A 21,644-nucleotide genomic window follows, 5' to 3' on the forward strand; every position below is an offset into this window, starting at 1 on the left:
TATTAAAACAGATCATACCGCAATGCCGTGTTCTTTCTGCCCTAATGTGAAGCATAGGTACCTACTAGATACCTTCAAACCAGCATAAGAGTCCTCTTTGATTATGCATTATTATTGTGTATCTCAAAGTCACAGTTATGCTGGTTTACCCGAACGCTTGTCGTGCTGATTTGCCGAAGCAAGGTAAGCGATAAGAATACGACCTGTGATTTGTAACGAAACTTTGACGCCTTCGCCTATACTAAAGTAGGTACCCATTCAAACTTCTATTTACAATACAAAAAAATTAACAAAAAAATTAAAAAGTCAAATTGATTTCATAATCGTAAATTATGATATGTAAATAAATTTCAATTTTGTCGCCGATGGCTGAGACGCCATCTAGTAATGATTGACCTTAAAAATGAATGTGATGTGTAGGTTTAGTCCGTGAAAGCTACAACAGATGTCGCGCGAGAGGTGTTTTGACGCCATTTCAACGCATGTTTGTCGTAAGAGTTTTATTAGCTCCGAGGGGCTCCGTGCGCCATCTAGTTTGTTACTGTGAACTAAAAAATTGCCTACAAGTATTTGCTACTTAGGACGGTGCGCGTTTTTAGTATGGGATTGGGTATCTGTACTAGTATTATATGATCTGTGCCTCTATTGACAATGACTTAAGTTTCATGATGACATGTACTGGTACCGTGTCGAGCACCAGGCTCCTATTTCGCCACGGTGACAGGTGCGACAATTGTAAAACATATCTTTTGCTGACGTCACAGGCATCCATGGGCTACGGTTACCGCTTACCATCGGGCGGGCCGTATTCCTGTTTGCCACCATCATTGTATTATTTTAAAAACAACTTACAAACAGATATTTTCATAGCGAATTTAGCACTGAAGAAAATAAATAACACATACTATTTTGCGATACTTTGATCAATAAATCTTGATTGAATGTTATTTGCGTGTACGCGGCGTACGTTGTATCTAAACGTATGTCAACAACCAATTGCCATGATTGGTTGCCTTGACATTCGCTAGACAGGGCGCCTCTGACGCACTATCAATATGTTAATTGTTAATTCGCTCACTACGCTACACATTGTCATTACCACTACTTTTATAACTGATGTACCTACAATAATCTTAATGCTCTAAAGGGCCCCACTGATTAACAGTCCGCCGGACGATATCGGCCTGTCAGTTGTTCGGAACTGTCAACTTTTTGTTCTAACTGACAGGCCGATATCGTCCGGCGGACTGTTAATCAGTGGGCCCCTTAAGACAATAATGCTTACGATACGAATTACGAAAGAGGCAGACTGCATTGGGAGATAGAGATATATGTGACGTTCCACGGAAAAGGTACCTTTGGGGGCTGGCGTTTACGTCGCATAGCGCCGCAATAGCATTGGAGCGCCGTTAATAATAGCGTTAGCGCCAACCACTGACTATCCAACCTCTAGACTGAGCTTAGGCCAATTATTTCATGAAACCGATGCTGCCAAAAATACGGGGTTGCGGGGGGACGAGGTAAGCGAATCCCGTGCCGTGATTGGTCCGTTCAAAGACACGGACCAATCACGGCACGGGATTGACTCGAAGATGGAGTAACGCTACCGTATGTGTGGCAGAGGGGGTAGCGCGACTATGCTATGTCTAGAGGTTGGATTGTCTGTGGCGCCAACCGAGTGACCAGAGGGCTGGCCAATATTTTGCTCAGATAACGGACATAGCATTACTATCTATCCAGAGGGGTAATGCGGCCAGCCTTCTGGGCACCAACCAATTATTTATTAGGGCCGTTTTATTTATATAAGTTATCATCTTATCAATTTAAGTATTTTATCGTTATTATTTTATCCAAACCCAGGTGACGGAGCTGTTCACGCAGATGCGGGAGCCCTCCCCCGGGGCTCCGAGCCCCAAATCCTCCACCAGCTCGCTCCACGTCACCAGGAACGTAGGCTTCCAGCAGCAGGCTCAGGAGCTGCCGTGGCAGACCCCCGCCATATCCCTGGCTGGCAACTGCAATAGCAACTTGTAAGTATCTTGGCATCGTTAGCACCTACACCTACTAGCACCTACAATCACACTTGGCAACAAACGCATAGCTCACTACCCCGTACCTCGCTGTAATAGTGCATGGTCTAAAAGGCATTTATCTTTTTTGGCACCCAACTTATATAATAAAGCAAACAATACCCTTAATATAAACACCATTAGTAATTTTCAATTAAAAAACAAAATCAAGACTTGGTTAAAATCATTAAATTATACTAAAGCGGAAGAGCTATTACGAAGCGTGTTCTAGTACATACAATCTAAAATAACACACGCGCGTAAACACACATAAACACACACATATTCTAAAAATCAGACATACAGAATACTCACACACGCGCGCGTACACACATCATAGTTTCGCATGTTTAGATTATCTTTCTTTAATTTTAATTTTAATATTGTTGAAACTGAAATATAAAATGTCTAACTTGTAACATTACTGACGCTTGTAATTGGGAAGGAACTGGCTCTTGAGACACAGGGACACCTACTTTGAGAGCCAGGAACCAATGCTATGTAACCACTCAAAGTTGCAATAAAGATTATTTTATTTATTTATTATTATTTTTTTATCGTTGATAAGCGCCAATCGAATCTTAAATAATGTATGGAAATAATCACGTGCCTTTTCGTGACTTTTCTGCCATTCCGTCATATGCACAGACGAGACATCCTCTAGACTGAACATAGTAGCCAAAGAATATAATACTCACTAGGAGATAGTAGCGCTACCGCCTCTGCCACAAATATACGGTAGTTTTACTCCATCTTCGAGTCAAAGTGTCGTTGTGTGACGTCCGTGTCTTTGAACGGACCAATCACGGCACGGGACTCGCTCATCTCGTCCCCCGCACCCCAGTATTTTTGGCAGCATCGGGTTCATGAAATAATTGATCTAAACTCCGTCTAGAGGATTCCTAGTCTATGGTCATATGTCATGTCACATACAACGTGTTACATCACTTACACCAGCCACTGAAAGTGGGGTGGGTACTCGTTGTATAGGTCATACTGAGGAACTTTATTTACTATGGGACCAACCCCGAAATTGCGATGAGAAAATTGACACTCCCATACAAGATATCTACAGTATCAGCCAGCCAAAATGTATGGGAGAGTCAATTTTTTTTCGCGATTTCGGGGTTGGTCCCATAGTAAAAGTTGCTCAGTAGGTATGACCTATGCCTAATATACAACGTGTACCCATGCCACTTTCAGGGGCTGGTGTAACATCTTGTATATGACACCGTAAGATTGTGAACCCATATCTAACGTAGGTTAGGTTAATTAATTTATAGTCTCCCTATCGTCAGTTCTTAATTTAACTAGCGAGATTATAAACTGACGAGTGTTTACAACTTTACGGTGACATATATGTATACAATGTAAAACATAAAACCACAAGTTATTGATGTATTTGTCAAGAGGTCAGGGTATACACTCGTAGACATGTTTAAAAATACTTTCAGTTTGACAGTTTCCTTAAGGTTTCCTTCCTTATACCAAACATTAATCATTTGTTTATTTGGTACATAAATAGTAGGTATACTTAACGTAATGATTCATTACCAGAAGGAAAATATTTACCAATACCTATTGCATATTCCATATGGTTTTTAAAATATAGGTAATAGGTAAACGTTGGAGAAGCTGGCGTAAGATAGGAAAAGCTGGAATATACGGCACCCCAACAAGAGAATAACTAAGTTCATGATGATATGATGATGAACTTACGCGTACGTCTCATCACGCTATCGAATAAAATTTACGCTAGGGGTACTGAATAACAAATACATACTTATATGCCGTTGTGTCTTTTTATATACAGTGAAACCTGGTTAATTGACATCTGGATAAATGCAAAACCTCAATAATTGCAACCAAAGGTCCGGTCCCGGTCCCTTGAGACCAAAAGGCCTCTATAATTGAAATTTTGGAACCTCTATAATTGCAATTTAGATTTAATTGCTTTTCGGAATTTTGCCTCTGTAATTGACCACATTGCAACTAAGACCTCTATAATTGACACTGTGCTAAAAAATCCGTTATTTTAGCTCTTCTCATTACCTCTATTATTGAAACAAGTCTTACTTATTACCTCTGTAATTGAAAGAATGTAGACTTGTAGAGAGCAGAAACAATATTTTAATAGCAATGATAATTTTATTTTAAATCATCATCCGGAAGTCAATTTATTTATTGGCTATCTATCACGGAGTGTAGTAGGTGAAATAGTGTTGATTAAATCAAAAACATAGTATGCTTTTTACATTCCAATTTCACTTTCTTCTACAATTGAAGGGATTTTTTTTAAAACCCAAATGACTATAAGAAAATAAAGTAGTAATTAATGTAGTGTAAAAGTGCAAGTTACATAATATAAAGACCAGAAACCCAGAATGTAAGCTTGTAAATCTGCTTTCAATTGTTATTTGCACCTCCATAAAAGCAATTTGTCAGAATGCAACCTCTATTAATGAGAACCTCTATAATTGACACAACGATTTTTTGAACCTCGTTAATTGGCACGGCCTGCTTAATTGAAAAACCTGGTTAATTGACAAAAAATTGCCGGTCCTTTGAGATTGCAATTATCCAGGTTTCACTGTAGTTTTTGGAAGACTGCGAAATAACATAATATAGGCATTCTAGCAGACCCAGGAAAATGCCGGGACAACGCGAGGAAGAAGAGGGATAGGCATTCTAGCAGACAAAGTCGCATAAAAACAGTAGTCTTGTTCGGTATTAAATTCTTCTGCGTTTTAGTTATATTGATTTTCTACTTATATACACAATGCCATATATAAAAAGAATGCGACTTTTCGATTTAGATTTGTACTAGAAGCATGTATTTTATATTAATAATAAAGAAACAACGAGAAATACGTGTTTAAATAAATATACATATACATATGTAATCCACTTCATTTTGGTCCTTCGAATAATATATAGGCATTCTAGCAAAGTCGCATTTAAACACAGTAGTTTCATAAACCGGACCTTACTATGTTCGCACCATTCTCGTTGTTTTGATGACACGCTCGCTCCAACAATGGGTTTTGTTCGACTTGGTGTGAAAACAGCGAAGTCGTGGAGTCGTGATGACTAATTATAATAATTATGCTTTATTCGATTAATAATGTCGTGCTAATGAACTGTAAGGTGGACTCGCAGGTTGCTAATCTCAGATTAGGTACCTATTCTATAATACCAAACCACAGATCATATAATACTAGTACAGATACCCAATCCCATACTAAAAACGCGCACCGTCCTAAGTAGCAAATACTTGTAGGCAATTTTTTAGTTCACAGTAACAAACTAGATGGCGCACGGAGCCCCTCGGAGCTAATAAAACTCTTACGACAAACATGCGTTGAAATGGCGTCAAAACACCTCTCGCGCGACATCTGTTGTAGCTTTCACGGACTAAACCTACACATCACATTCATTTTTAAGGTCAATCATTACTAGATGGCGTCTCAGCCATCGGCGACAAAATTGAAATTTATTTACATATCATAATTTACGATTATGAAATCAATTTGACTTTTTAATTTTTTTGTTAATTTTTTTGTATTGTAAATAGAAGTTTGAATGGGTACCTACTTTAGTATAGGCGAAGGCGTCAAAGTTTCGTTACAAATCACAGGTCGTATTCTTATCGCTTACCTTGCTTCGGCAAATCAGCACGACAAGCGTTCGGGTAAACCAGCATAACTGTGACTTTGAGATACACAATAATAATGCATAATCAAAGAGGACTCTTATGCTGGTTTGAAGGTATCTAGTAGGTACCTATGCTTCACATTAGGGCAGAAAGAACACGGCATTGCGGTATGATCTGTTTTAATAAAATAATTCTTGGAGCTAAGCGTTGCATTGCCGCGTGCCGTCCACATGGCCTTGAGAGGCCCAAAGCCCAAGGTCGCGCCGACGAAACAATCTATTTTTAACGTCCGTTAAATAAAATCGAAAGTAATAACTTGAAAAAATATGCGCATATTAAAATCTAAATATATATGTGACGTTATCTATGAAAATGGATCTTATTGTCGATGGCGCTTACGCCATTATTGACGATGTTCAGATATAAATAAAAGGCCACGCGACGCCGTGCGGCGTAAGCGCCATCGACAATAAGGTCCCTTTTCATAGATAATGCCCCATATTAGTACCTAGAGATATAGATATAATACTACGCGGTATTTTCTTAGATTTATTATGAAATAAAAAACCGGCCAAGTGCGAGTCGGACTCGCGCACGGAGGGTTCCGCACCATAAACAAATATCGAGTCGAGCCAAAACAAGCAAAAAAACGGTCACCCATCCAAGTACTGACCCCGCCCGACGTTGCTTAACTTCGGTCAAAAATCACGTTTGTTGTATGGGAGCCCCACTTAAATCTTTATTTTATTCTATTTTTAGTATTTGTTGTTATAGCGGCAACAGAAATACATCATCTGTGAAAATTTCAACTGTCTAGCTATCACGGTTCGTGAGATATAGCCTGGTGACAGACAGACGGACGAACGGACGGACAGCGGAGTCTTAGTAATAGGGTCCCGTTTTTACCCTTTGGGTACGGAACCCTAAAAAGACCATGTATATAGGAAAGGAAGGAGTAGGTATTTTGTAAGGATCACAGATCATATGTGACGTTATCCATGAAAAGGGACCTTATTGTCGATGGCGCCTACATCGTTATCAACGATGCTCCGGTATAAATACAATGCCGCGCCACGCCGTGCGTCGTAAGCGCCATCGACAATAAGGTCCCTTTTCATAGATAATGCCCCATAAAATACTAGTACTTACATAGTACATGCAGATACCCAATCCGCCAATCCCATACTAAAAAAGCGCACCGTCCTAAGTAGCATATGTGACGTTATCTATGAAAAGGGACCTTATTGTCGATGGCGCTTACGCCGTTATTAACGATGCTCTGATATAAATACAATGCCGCGCGACGCTGTGCGGCGTAATCGCCATCGACAATAAGGTCCCTTTTCATAGATAATGCCCCATATATGTACGTTGCTTTGCGTGTTTTACATTCTATTTCGTAATATTGCAATAAAAAATGTGTGTAACGTTTTTTTTGCCATGCTTTTAAATTAATAAATAAACTAATTGTATTTCCGATTTATTCATTTTTTTATTTAACTACTAAAAGTTTTGTAGCTTATTCGCTACGGCTATCATGAGTTGGCATTTGACGTTTAGGTACGCTAGCGACTGCATGAAGTCGATCGCAGTCTATCTCGCTCGCACTCGCATTGATGTATTGGTGCGATCGAGTTCACGCAGTCGGTGGCGTAAAAGTCAAATGTCAATTAATGGTAGCCGTACTTGTCCTATCATGTACAGTCAGCAGCAATAGTTGCTAAGCGGGCGAGGTGTTCAAAATAATCTTGACGCGACTTTATTGTTAAGTGAATAAGAGCGCGTCAAGGTAATTATGAACGCCTCGCCCGCTTAGCAACTTCTGCTGCTGACTGTACCTAAGAAAATATATATACAAAACGGATTAGTTATTAAAAATGTTACTCGAGCGCGCCAGCTATTGATAGTGTCAGTCGCGCACCAAGTCTCAGAAATAAAAAAGAGGAGGGAAAATAATAAGGGTATGCCGGTTTCCATGGTCAGGGTGTTTAACCCGTAAGTAGCAGGTCCACAACGTTACAAAAAAAGTTACCTTGAATTACCTACTCGATCGATTTTTTTATATTGAAAATAAAGTGTTATTTATTTATATAATGAGACAGATATTTGTTCTTGAGTTATGGATATTTTCTGTGTATTTAAGTATTAATTGTATATTACACATTTGTATCGTTAGTCAATTTGTGTAAGAATGTCCCTATAATATTTATTTATTTATTAAACATTTATTTCATGTTAAAAATTTACATTCTCGTACAAACGGCAGTAACACGATTTATTTTGTAGTATTTTAAAATACAAAAAGGAAATATTTGCACTAAAAACAAATATTTACAGCCGGGCTAGCCCATGATAGGCACGACAGTATCTCGCGGCGAGATATATTGCCCGTCCCTCTTTTATTAACATGGTTAGAACTGTTAGAAGTTTCAAACCGTGCATGCTGTCCCTGTCGCTCCTATTAGAAAGAAGAAGAGGACGGCACGAATGACTGTGGCGTTCAGCGTTCACGCCTATGTACCTAGTTGTATGGTAGTTTTCGTAAGCACACAGACGCACCTTACAATTAGTACTTAATCCGAGTGTGCGTGTGCACGTCGCTGTGCGGCCTTGAGACGCTGGAGCGATTGAGGACATAAGTACTCGTATTAAATTAAAAATAAATACAAACCTATAGATATAACACACCGTATTGTCAATTCAAGTTTGCAAACGCGCACTGTGTTCAGTTTAGAAGCGAAACATCGACTTTTGACCAGTCATGGCGGTCATGACCTTGCATTGGAAATACGAACACCTAGGTAGCATTTTTTTCAAGGATAACTCACATGTCACACCGTGGCCAGTCCATGACCAAATCATGACCACCCCCATACTTCCCGTCGTAGTCATGAGTGCAGTCATTGTCGGAGTTTGTCCGTCAACAAAAATTCGACTAGGCAGGCCCCGCGACCCGCGAACACCGAATATTGCAAATTTTGGGCTCTTTTACTCACATTAAGTTGTAATTCGAGTGACAGAGATAGTTGCATGAGTCATACCAAGCATATTTTATTAGTGTTATTTTAAACATCAAACTTCTATTAGATTATGTAATTAAAAGAACACTTGCATAGTCTGTGTTATCAAAATCGCTGTCAATTTAGTTTGTTCTACCTCATGAAGTTTACAAACTTCGATTTTCGCGGTTTAAGCCGATCATCGTTTACAACAAGGAAATTAATAAACTGTAGACCTCGCGAGCATAGCTTAAAACTGAATAAAAAATATATGGGTACGCCGTTTAGAATTATTTAGAAAAACTAAATTAACAAAAAGTTTATAAAAGATTGGAAAAATGAAACGAATACGTTTAACCCGTGCTTTGCACAAATAATAATACATAATACAATAATATAAGTGTAAAAATTTACAAAAAGTTAGCAGCGCACTTTACTGGGGTTCGAACTTGGAACCTCCATGCATCAAAGCAACTGTTTGCAAACTGCGCCATGATAGCACTTAGCCAATTTGACGAAATTTGGCTACTTATATTCGAGTAAAAACCTACATACATATCTAAATACCGCCTATACAACATTTCTACATTTTTGCCAAGCACTGTAAATATATCTGAAAAAGAAAAGAAATGCTCTTATAATATTGATACGACTACATATTTGTTTCCGCAATTTTGAAATAATCACATTAAAAAAAAAACTATTTTATCCTAGAATCTGGTCACAAAATTTGATGAGAATCGGTTGAGAATTAAACCGAGGAGAACGTTCTCCTCAAACGAAATTTGGCGCGAGTTAAAACGGAGACCTTCGCAAACGCGTCGGTCAATAAAGGAGTAAAATGTGCGTTTGACTTGGACATCAAGCGAAATAAAAACTTGCATTGTGTTTAAAAACAAAGCATTCATTTCTTTTGAAAAACATCGGCTTACGAGTTTTTTTAATTTATATTTTAACGTCAGGCCTACTTTTAAAAAAATAGGTACTCATTTAGAGTAGGCCTGTTTATTGACCGATCTATTTTTTTTACATTATGTACTAAATTTCGTAATTCATAACTCAAATGTAATTATTCTAAATCAAACTCCACATATTAGAACCGTGGTGGCTCCATCTAGTGAGAATATTCAATATTACTTCGACAGCTCCACATAACTGTCCTGCGCTGTTGTTCATAACGTAGTCAGTCGCGATATAATTGTGATTTCAAATTTCGAAAAATAAATGCATTGAATTCGTGTTGTTATTAATGTTTGTATTTCATTTATAATGTTTTTAATTTATGACACTTTAAATGTCTCTTAATACATCTTAATCTGTAAGATAAAAATTTCGTTATCGCCGATTGTGACATATAGCGCCATCTATGATATCGATTTAAAAAGAATTATACGGCCTTCGGAATGGGAGGGCATGACCAAACCAAGCAAACCAAGTTTATAAATAAGCACGAAAAACTAAATTCATTCCTTTCTTTTGGGTGCTACTACTAGCTTAAGACAAATACAGTATGATACTCTCTGTCTCTGTTTGAAATGAGATAGTCCCTCTGTCCCTGGCCAAACTATAAGTACAGTCAACAGGATAATTTCTTAAAAACCACTTACAAATTGTATCATGTAAATCATAGGGCAAAAACTTTCGCATTTGTATACGCACTTGGCTCAGACACAGTCAGAAAGGAAGAGCTTCGCTCCTTCTGCTCTACCTTCTCTGTGAGTAGGGCATGTGAAGAAGCGACGTAAGAGCTTGTAGACGGTCTTACCCGTCAGGTCATGAAATAGGGTATTTGACTACTAGTCAAATCAGTTTCTTTTTTCGCACTGTCAAAACGATTTTGCTACTATGGAATTTATATGAAACACTAGCAATGTGACGTCACAATCAAATAACTCTTTATAGTTTTATACGGATTTAAAAACGAAATTGAGTCTAAAAATAATTGCTGTCTACGTCTATTAATCTTCTGGTGCTTTATTTCATGCATCGTGTAAAATGATTTATTTTATAAATACAGTCAAATACTCTATTGTGTTGTGCTACCTACTCTATTAACGGCTCTGTTCCTAATTATATTTGGCTAATACGGGCGGTTACGGGTTCCCATTTGGGATGCATTAAATTCGACCTTGAACGGAACTGTTTACCTTTTTGCACGGCATCATATCGTCAGGTAACGCGTTACTGTTTCAGATGTGACGAAAATAAAATAGGTAAGGTAAACGTACCTAGTCAGTGGCGTAGCGTGAACTAATCTAGCCGTGGGCGAAACCACAAATGCGAGGCCGTTTTCAATGTGTATTCTCATGGTAATAAAAAGATTGGCTTTGCGAGGCCCCTCTAAGTGCGAGGCCGTGGGCGAGGGCCCCATTCGCCCAGGCCTAGCTACGCCACTGTACCTAGTGCTCGACAAGCTAGTGCCCAATAGATGACACCCTGCTGTCACCTCTATTGACAATGACTTCAGTTTCAAGATGACATGTAGGACCGCGTCGAGCACCCGTACGTTTACCTTACTTATATTTATTTTCGTATTTTTCAAGATGTTATTGATAAAAATGTATTTACTGAAAGATGTAGTTCCGTTCCAGAGTGTTGAACTTATAGCCATGTAGAAATTGTCAGCTGGTTCTGAACGCTCTATTTTAAGTCCAAACTGACATTGGCAGATTGCCAACCGCGACTTTGGACCGGCGCGTGTCTACTATAGGTACTATACACAAAGTAGGTATACTATCAAACATTTCTAAGGTAAATTAATCTTATGCCTTTAAACATAGAGAAAAAAATACATAGAGTGCTCACTCCATACATCAGTTTTAGTACCAAAAAGACTCTTAGCATCTAGCATCGAGTAGTGGAACTATCAGTACTGCTACTTGACAATAGATGTAGCACCGACCGGAAAGTCGTATGCTGTTGAGATAAGACTTTCCGATCGGTGCTACATCTATTGTCAAGTAGCAGTACTAATAGTTCCGCTACTCGATGCTAGATGTAGACACTGAAATTAATAGTCTGAACTGATGTATGGAGTGAGCACTCTATGTATTTTTTCTCCATGCTTTAAACGAGCAATTCTTTATATTTCGGGGATCTTGGAAACGGCTCTAACGATTTCGATGAAATTTGCTATATGGGGGTTTTCGGGGGCGAAAAATCGATCTAGCAAGGTCTTATCTCTGGGTAAACGCAAATTTTTGAGTTTTTATATGTTTTCCGAGCAAAGCTCGATCTCCCAGATATTATCAGTTCTGCTAGTTGACATTAGATGGCTCGGCAAACAAAAACTCTAATGCTCAACAATTTACAGCTAATATTATAACCGGATGCACCGGAACTCTATTTTCAGCTCCTTCTGCTTATAATATTAGTAGTACATTTTTCGTCAGTAGCGAGACCTGCGACATCTGGTATCAAGTAGCGGTCCTGATAGTTCCACTACTTGACGTTAGATGTCGACTACGAAATAACTCGCGTTTTGGTAAGAAGATGTATGGAGTTACCACTCTTTCTTTACTTATATTTCTCTATGCTAGTATAAAATATGAACAGTACATTTTGTTTATTCCAGAGCCGGAGAGCCGCCTCCCCTAGTAAGGAGCGTTAGCAATGCGTCCGCTCTCACGTCGCTCTGCGCCGATCTTTCCCCTTCAGACTCACATTTCTTTGAGGTAAGAGCGTTTTCACTATTCACGTATAATTTGTTAACCCGTGCGAAGCGGGGGCGGGTCGCTATAGTGTTTCATAAACAAAAAAATACTATGGACTCCATCTACGGTAATAGCTTACCATCAGGCGATTCGTCTGCTCGTTTGCCACCCAAATCATAAAACAGCGTAAATGCACTAACCTATAGGTAAGTACATAGTACATATTTAGGTACATATCTCGGAAGCAATATGAATTTTCGACCTTATATGACATTAAATGGCCGTCGTTTTCTATAGCATTCTACCTGCAATTTTAATTATTAAACCTCATAACTTACAGGTATTATACATCGGGAAAGTCCGGATATCGCAGCGGAAGGTTCCCGAGTCGCTCATAGATGACGCTTTAATCAAATTCGCACAGCACGAGGCGGACAAGGCGAAGAACCAGCGACGACACAGCTTACTGTCTTCCAATGGGGTAAGACGGGACCTCTCCTGCGGATTTACCCAGAGAGGCTAATATAAATCCTAATTTTCTATTTGCTTTATCCACATACACTTTTCAGTATTCAGTAAATTTGCAACTTACATTCTTAATTAGCTTAATAACTAACAAAAATTTTTTTTTTAATCACAAATGTCAAATCATAAATCATTGACCGCTAATTTCTTGGTTTTTTAGAACTAAATTAATTAAATGGAAATAATTAATTTCTATTAAAACCATTCAAAACTTTCATATTAAATATATTAAAAACGGGTCACTCACGTATTTTCACTTTTTTTTTAAACTTTCATTGTTACGAATATAATACTTATCTAATAGTACCACCTGGCACCTTTACCTACTCTTGCCTATCTCAATTTGCATTAATATACCTATTTATATTATTAACTATGTTTTTACTTTATTTGCAGACCTCAATCTACAGTGCGGACTCCAATGAAAACTTAACAAATGACAAAAAGACTGAATCACCAGATACAAAAACAAACGTATCTGTATCAAATACCCCTTTAGAACCAGACAAATCTGTCTCCTGGAAAAGCCATGAAAATCTACCAGACATAGTTAAAACAGACAACGCGGATTTAGACCAGGAATTTGAAAATTTTACCAAAGAAAGGGTAAATGGAAGGAAAGCTGATATAGTACTTAATGTACCTAACTTAGGCACAGTTGCTGAAGACGAGGAAAAACACGAAGAGATCAGATCAATTCTGTCTGAAACAGCTTCGTCTATAACGCAATTCTGTCAAACGAATTTCTTAACGGACAGGAATGAAGATACAAAAGTAACTAGTGAAAATGTGAATCCATTTGATGTTAAAGCTAACCAGAGGAATAAATTAGATTTAAAGCTTAATTTAGTAGATAAAGCTGAGGTTCAGAAATCGGACAGCTCAACTAATATAACTTTTGAGGAATCAAAATCAGGAGGGAAAAATGAAGAAGCTAGAAATAATTCGGGAATGCCTGAGAACAAGTCGTTTTTGAGAGACAGGTCTGCTTCGATAGGCACTATTAGTTTAAAAACTCCTATAGCACAAGTTATAGGAGAACAAAATCGGACAATGTTGTTTCAAGTAAGTACCACAATTAAGTATATGAAAATATTTAAAAAGTGTTAGAAAAAAGATTTACATTTCTCATGCTCTGAACTGAAAGAGGGTCATTGTTGTTCTAAAAGGTGTGCAGCAAAATTATACGTTTCTGCACTAGAGCATTTTACGTTCTATGAAGGATTTTTTGTTGTTTTACGATAAGCAATTGAAATTTGTGTTTAAATGGATTTGTTATACAATTTCCATTCTGATTTTTAACTACCCATTACATAAATAACGATACTTTTACCTAAATATTGAAAGTACCCTCAAGAAATACTATAAAAATGTATACTTAGTCATGTTTTTCAAAAAACACATGTGACATGCATTTTACTTTCTTCGTAGGTATTCGAAATGAAAAGTAGAGTGTTTAACTCGGGTGAACGGCATCATTTCAGCCTCGGACTATTGGTGCTCTCACTGCGTTCAAGCACCAAACTAGCTCGGCAGAAATGAGTGCCTTTCACCCCTTGGTTAACAATCCACTATTATTCCTCAGGTCGGCCGCTCCGAGCTCCGCCTCATCAGCCCAGACAGGAAGCAGATCCTGCTTCACCGCGCCTTCAAGGACGTCGCCAGCTGCGTCCTCGGCCGCCACAACAAGGACCACTTCGGCTTCGTCTGCAGAGAGACCAATGAGAGCTATGCGGCCTACGTGTTCAAGTGTGAAAGCGATGCGGTGGCCTTGGAGGTTGTCAACGGTGAGTAATGTTAATTTTTTGGTGAATCTCCATCCAAATCGAGACGGGGCCCGGGGATGGATGGGAATGATTCATCCCCATCCGTGTTTGCTAGCTCCGCCTCATCAGCCCAGACAGGACATTACCAGGTGCGTCATCGGCCGCCACAACAAGGACCATTTCAGCTTCGTCTGCAGGGAGACCAATGAGAACTACGCGGCCTACGTGTTGAAGTGCGAGATCGATGCGGTCGCCTTGGAGGTTGTCAACGGTGAGTAATGTTAATTTTTTGGTGAAACTCCATCCATATCGAGGCGGGGTGGATGGAAATGATTCATCCCCATCCGTGTTCTTTAACAGATGGCGTTAGTGTTAATAATAATAATATATTCATTATTGTGCACCACATAATGAAAAAGAATACAGAACAGATTAGGATTAGGTACCTAACAACAGGCGGTCTTATCGCTCAGAAGCGATCTTTTCCAGACAACCTTTAGTGTAAGTTACTTCATTGCAATTATATTGTACAATAAACTAGCCGAACCATTTTTTATTTAAACCACCGTCATTTTAGGTACTATTCCTATTTCTCGGTACGACTGTAATATCAATAGCTTCAAATGTAATTTGACAAATTCTATTCCTTTCCAAATCCAGTAGAATAGAAACATGTAGAGTAGTCACACTTAAGTACGCTAGACTTGAAAAAGCTCTCGATTCAAAGCAGATCTTGTTCCAGCGATCAAGCAAGCGTTCGTGGCCCACGCGGAACTCTTGAAGAAGTCTCGCGAGAAATCTCCCAATCTGACGTGCGAGCACTGTCCTATGCTGTGGTACCACCGGCTGTGCCACGACGTGGAAGGTAATGATCCGCCAAGTAATCGTCTACCCACAGACTATTGAAAGTTGAAACTATTGAAATCTCCGAAGCTGACGTGTGAACACTGTGTTATGCCGTGGTACCACCGGCTGTACCACGACGTGGAAGGTAATGATACTAATGATCCACCAAGTATCCCAATCTGACGTGCGAGCACTGTCCTATGCTGTGGTACCACCGGCTGTGCCACGACGTGGAAGGTAATGATCCACCAAGTAAGCGTTAGCCCACGTCAAACTATTGAAATGTCCTAATCTGACGTGCGAACACTATCACTTATCTGGTACCACTGCCTGTGCAATGACGTGGAAGGTAATGACCCTCAAGTAAGAGTTAGCCCACGACAAACTATTGAAATCTCGTAATCTCCTTTAAATTTTAAGTTTATCACGAATAAAATACTTGATTCTGATTCTGATTCTAATTCTAATCTGACGTGCGAACACTATCTGGTACCACCGCCTGTGTAATGACATGTAAGGTAATAGACACACTTTTAAACGCAATTTGGTGGCATAGGGCGACATTACCAGTAATAGACAAAGAACTAACGATGGGCATGATTCTTAAAAGTAAATATTTGGGGATTGAACTAGCCAAAACCTGTAAGTACTATCATTTTAAACAAACTCATTACAAATCCATAGGATCGGGAAGCGCATCGAATTATCAGTCCGTCAATTTTGGTTGGTGTAATTTTAAGGACCAATTACACCAACCACGGACTGATAATTCGATGCATCCCGATCCTATGGATTATGTATTTGTGTTGCAACAAGCGAGTTATAACCGTATCCTTGAAAAAAAGAACTGTTCATAACTGGCGCCTGTCAGCTTCAGCAGTGTCCAACACTGGTGGTTTTTTTTCAGGCATGAATGAGAAGAAAACGCACGCGTTCATTCTGCGGCGGATCGAGCACTTGCCTGAGGATGAGCAGGATCTCATCATCACTAAATACCAAGGGGGAACCAACCATATGTACGAGGTAAGGCTACTGCGTACTTAAGATACATACCGTAACTACATATAATGGATTATTTACAAATCTTATTTTATTCTTTCGAAAGGCTATATAGGTTAGATTTAGCGTTGATAGCTTATAAGCGAAAATATCCCCCTTCCTAGAATATCGTTGTACCTAATTTCGATAGGTTTTTTTCTTATTTTGGTCGTCAATACTAATAGCCAAAGTAGGTCTTAAAAGATAAAAATTAATGTTGCACATTTGTTTATCTCTTTGTTAGGTATTTTATTAAATTTTCCAGTCCTGTTACACTTAAGTCCTAAATAACCTGTTTTTTCTCAGGTAAATGAACACAACGCTTTCCTAATGATGTTGTTACGGGCCCATTGCGAAGCGAAACAGACCAGGCATATCCATGACACTGCCGAAAACAGGTAACATTATCTTATCTCTTTTTCAAGATTCCTGGGCATAGATGGTAATGAAAATTTATTTGTAACCTACAAGGTGGGGCAGATGGGAAAATTTTCATTACCATCTATACCCACCGGGAATTAATGGAAGTTGCTTATTCTTATGTGTCATATTTAATCAATTGATAGATACACATATAAATAAAAGTAATAAATAAATATAAATAAATATTATAGGACATTATTACACAAATTGACTAAGCCCCACGGTAAGCTCAAGAAAGCTTGTGTTGTGGGTACTCAGACAACGATATATATAATATACAAATACATAGAAAACAACCATGACTCAGGAACAAATATCTGTGCTCATCACACAAGTAAATGCCCTTACTGGGATTCGAACCCAGGACCGCGGCTTCACTACCCACTAGGCCAGACCGGTCGTCAAATGTATTAATAAATAGAAAGATGCCTGCATATTTACGATTATGAAGATCTGTCTCTATAAAAATTAGCTGTAATTTTACGGTAACTCACGACGCAACATGTTTAGGAGAGTCTAAAAATAGTAGTAAAATGATCGGACATTAGCCTCCTAAGGCCCAGCCATACAAAAGAAACATCAAAAATTTGCCACCGAAATTTGAACCTAAACTATAGGAAATAGAGTCTATTTTGCGTTGTTCGAAAATTGTACGAAACAAAGCAAAAGCGGCTCTGTTCCAATTGAACATGGTTTAAATTACATCGAACTGAATAGGTAGGACCTTGGGCCTAAGGAGGATAGCGCTCCATAGAGGATCACATAATTTCTGGATACGACAGTTTAAATTCTGTCTCTATTTATTTTGCTTCATAATATGAACTGCCTAATATAATAATGATTTGTTGTCAGGTCGGAATTCCTAAACCAGTACCTAGGTGGCAGCACCATCTTCATGAAGGCCCGACGTTCTCTCACCAGCGGCTTTGATCATCTGCTCAAGAGGAAATCCAGCTTGTCCAAAGAAGACATCATTCCTCACATTAAGAAGGTATGAACAATCATATACTTAGTCCAGAATCACTACATAGTATAAAACCAAGTCACTTCCCGCTGTCTGTGTGTCTGCCATTATTTATGATTCGATCTTTAAAACTACGCAACGGGCAAATTTAACCTTTTCGACGCCGTGTCAAATACAAAAGCTGTCTCTCAGACGCCACGTCACCGAAGTGTCAAAACTGAAATTGAACTTTATGCATATGCACCTAGGTCTATGTTGCTCTGTGGTCTATGACCGATTAATACGTCCTTGGCGTTGGACCTGCGGTGCGTATATATCGGTAATTGGCGTCCAAAAGGTTAAGAGGAAGGTTTATGTATAATTTGTTTATTACCTGTGCGAAACCGGGGCGGGTCGCTAGTATAGTATAATAGAACAATTTCCCGAGGAATCACAGGACTTGGACCTAGCCCTGCTGAGAAGACCTACCTCTTGGATACCATGACCTTACCAATCTTCTGATATGGTTTCAGGAACCATCCCCCCTACCAACCCCTCCGATAGTCGACACGTCATCGGAACCCTCCGTGTCAGAGTTGTTGTCGCCTGACCAGACGCGGTGCAAGTCTCTCTCACCAGCTGTTCTTAATGGAAGTGGTAAGCCTTGACTGGGTTATTCCCACTAGTTACCACCAAGTTGTTATCAGTGGTAACTACTGGGAATTTTTTTCCCACCTTTTACCACTGGTAACTACTGGGACAAAATATTCCCAGTAGTTACGACCAAAATTTTGTTAGAGTAAATAAAATAGTATAGTATAAATATAGAGTGATTTTGAATTACCGAATAAAATCAGTTGAAAAATAATCTAAATGGATTATTAAATTTATCCTTGCATAGCATATATTATAGTTTTTGTACTAGTACCAGTTAAACTGATTCCATATTTTTTCGTCACTTTTAAGGCAGTTTACTAAAACACTAATCGACTTAATAATGATTTATTAAATCACTCTATATTTATTTTATTAGTATTTAACTCTAACAAAATTTTGGTGGTAACTACTGAGAATAAAAATTCCCACAAGTTACCACCAAACCGAGTTGGTGGTAACTACTGGGAATTATTTTTCCCAGTAGTTACCAGTGGTAAAAGGTGGGAAAAAAATTCCCAGTAGTTACCACTGGTAAGAACTTGGTGGTAACTAGTGGGAATAACCCCCTTGACTCTGAAAAAGAGAATTTTGCTACTAACAGGGAATATTACGCGAAACTCTGCGCAGGGGGCGTCACTCCCACAATAAGTCACAATCTATGGGTCTAACGCAAACGAGAGAGACGACATTTTGTTATCTAACCTCTCTATCTCTCACTCGAGCGATAAAGAGGCAGATAACCGAGTTCCGATTTCGCGTTTCCCGGTAGGCCCTTTGTAAACAAACCGCCTTGATGTATCAATGTCATATTTTACTGTCTATGAAAACTTGCCAAAAAACAGTTAACCAGTATGTATAAGTTACTCTATGGTTTACTAAAGGCGCTAGCGCTGCACTCTGGCGACAAAACTTTGCAGTAATACTCCCTATTGAACTAGAAAGCTGTGTAATTCTCATGTCCCCACTCTGTATAACTATGGTGAGGACAGATGGTAATAGTTTCATTTCCAAATAATACAGCCGGGAACAGATGGGAATGAAACTACTCCCATAGAATATAAGTATTATAAGTCTCGGAACTTCTATTCCATTTTCTATTGTTTTCGAGCTCCCAATATCCTTCTAAACGAAACATCCACAATTTGCCGCTGAAATTTGAACCTAAATTGTTGTAAATTGTGATTTTGCGTTGTATGAAAATTGAACGAAGCAAAGCAAAAGCGACTCTGTTCCAATTGAACATGGTTTAAATTACATCGAATTGAATAGGTACTATAGGTAGGACCTTGGGCATTAGGAGGATATGAGCTCTTAGTTGAAAGCAAGCGCTGGTGGCCTAGCGGTAAGAGCGTGCGACTTGCAAACCGGAGGTCGCGGGTTCGAACCCCGGCTCGTACCAATGAGTTTTTCGTAACTTATGTACGAAATATCATTTGATATTTACCAGTCGCTTTTCGGTGAAAGAAAACATCGTGAGGAAACCGGACTAATCCCAATACGGGCCAATAGTTTACCCTCTGAGTTGGAAGGTCAGATGGCAGTCGCTTTCGTAAAAACTAGTGCCCACGCCAATTAGTTGCCAAGCGGACCCCAGGCTCCCATGAGCCGTGGCAAAATGTCGGGACAACGCGAGGAAGATGACGCTCTTAGTTGAAAGAGTTGAGAAAAGGCAATGTTATGTTTATTTATTATCTGTTACAGAGCCGCCTCCGTCGCCGAAGCCTTCGAACATGACCCCGCCAGCTGAGGAGGAAGAGGACATCAAGGAGGAACCTGTCACCTCGCCCATGATGGACATGTAAGAATTTTTTTTTTTTATCTTTTCTTAAAATACTAGTAGTTCGCCCCGAACTGAGAACTCGCGTTTCGCATAGAACTGTAGTTTAAAAATGGTAAATTAAAAAAATATATATAAATGTGTAAGCCGAGCACTTTCATTTGATACCAAACTCGACCATACTTTCTTGCAAAAAAGATGACCAGAATAGCAAGACCCCTCTCAAATTGCTTTTTGGCCTTCTAAGCTCTTCTAGCTCAATAACCCCTTGAGCGAGCCTGCTCATAATTTAATGACTAAAATATAATGCCCTCAACTACACGTTTACCCAATTTCATTGAAATTAGAACAAATTTACTTAAGTTATTGTGTATCAAACTATCCTCTGATAGTTCAGCTTAAAAACATTGAAATGCCGGGACGTGCCCCTAGCCAGCCGCGTGTCCCAAGTCGAATGTAAGAACTTCGCTTCGCTTCGCTCGCTCGTTCGATAAGAACTTCGCTTCGCTTCGCTCGCTCGTTCGATTATTATAACTAGCAGTTCGCCCCGAACTGAGAACTCGCGGTTCGCCAAAATGTTACATTATTATTTTAAAATTGTAAATTTTAAAACTATATTATAAATGTGTAAGCCGAGCACTTTCGTTTGATACCAAACTCGACCATACTTTCTTGCTAAAAAGATGACCAGAATAGCAAGACTCCTCACAAATAGCTTTTTAGCCTTCTAAGCTCTTCTAGCTCAATAACCCCTTGATCGAGCCTGCTCATAATTTAATGACTAAAATATAATGCCCTCAACTACACGTTTACCCAATTTCATTGAAATTAGAACAAATTTACTTAAGTTATTGTGTATCAAACTATCCTCTGATAGTTCAGCTTAAAAACATTGAAATGCCGGGACGTGCCCCTAGCCAGCCGCGTGTCCCAAGTCAAATGTAAGAACTTCGCTTCGCTTCGCTCGCTCGTTCGATTATTCTAATTATCCTCCCGAAAACTCACTGTGTCAGTTCCATGGTATCGCTCCGGATCCATGACCAACTCCTTCACCGCACATGCGGTTCGTCTTTGGAGTTCCCTCCCTCTCGAGATAAGGCAAAGTCAGACCAAAACTCTGTTTTAAATCAAGTTGCGCAGACATCTTTTAGAAAAGTCTCTTAGCTAAGTCTCATAAAAATCTTAAAGCAGGTATATATTTATTTATATAATATTTGTATATATATATATATGTGTGTATATTAGTATATTATGTATGTATAAGTAAGTATATTATAGCAATAATAATATGTA

The 21,644-nt window shown here is 39.0% G+C and overlaps 2 protein-coding genes across 4 annotated transcripts in view; one reads left to right on the forward strand and one right to left on the reverse strand.

The window, feature by feature from the left end:
- Positions 1 to 21,644, reverse strand: part of LOC134660483 (acidic fibroblast growth factor intracellular-binding protein) — a 92,230-nt gene that overhangs the window by 32,302 nt on the left and 38,284 nt on the right. The window lies entirely within an intron of this gene.
- Positions 1 to 21,644, forward strand: part of LOC134660464 (TBC1 domain family member 1) — a 71,087-nt gene that overhangs the window by 29,559 nt on the left and 19,884 nt on the right. For 2 of the 3 annotated variants that reach the window (XM_063516214.1, XM_063516216.1), the window contains 11 exons: positions 1,861 to 2,030; positions 12,298 to 12,397; positions 12,717 to 12,857; positions 13,298 to 13,966; positions 14,487 to 14,688; positions 15,398 to 15,532; positions 16,421 to 16,536; positions 16,858 to 16,949; positions 17,827 to 17,965; positions 18,451 to 18,574; positions 20,276 to 20,372. In XM_063516214.1, coding sequence (XP_063372284.1) covers positions 1,861 to 2,030; positions 12,298 to 12,397; positions 12,717 to 12,857; positions 13,298 to 13,966; positions 14,487 to 14,688; positions 15,398 to 15,532; positions 16,421 to 16,536; positions 16,858 to 16,949; positions 17,827 to 17,965; positions 18,451 to 18,574; positions 20,276 to 20,372 — 1,985 coding nt within the window. The remainder of the gene's footprint in view (positions 1 to 1,860; positions 2,031 to 12,297; positions 12,398 to 12,716; positions 12,858 to 13,297; positions 13,967 to 14,486; positions 14,689 to 15,397; positions 15,533 to 16,420; positions 16,537 to 16,857; positions 16,950 to 17,826; positions 17,966 to 18,450; positions 18,575 to 20,275; positions 20,373 to 21,644) is intronic. The other variant, XM_063516215.1, reaches the window with a different exon arrangement.

Source organism: Cydia amplana, chromosome 27, assembly GCF_948474715.1.
Source record: "Cydia amplana chromosome 27, ilCydAmpl1.1, whole genome shotgun sequence".
Taxonomy (NCBI): Eukaryota; Metazoa; Arthropoda; class Insecta; order Lepidoptera; family Tortricidae; genus Cydia; species Cydia amplana.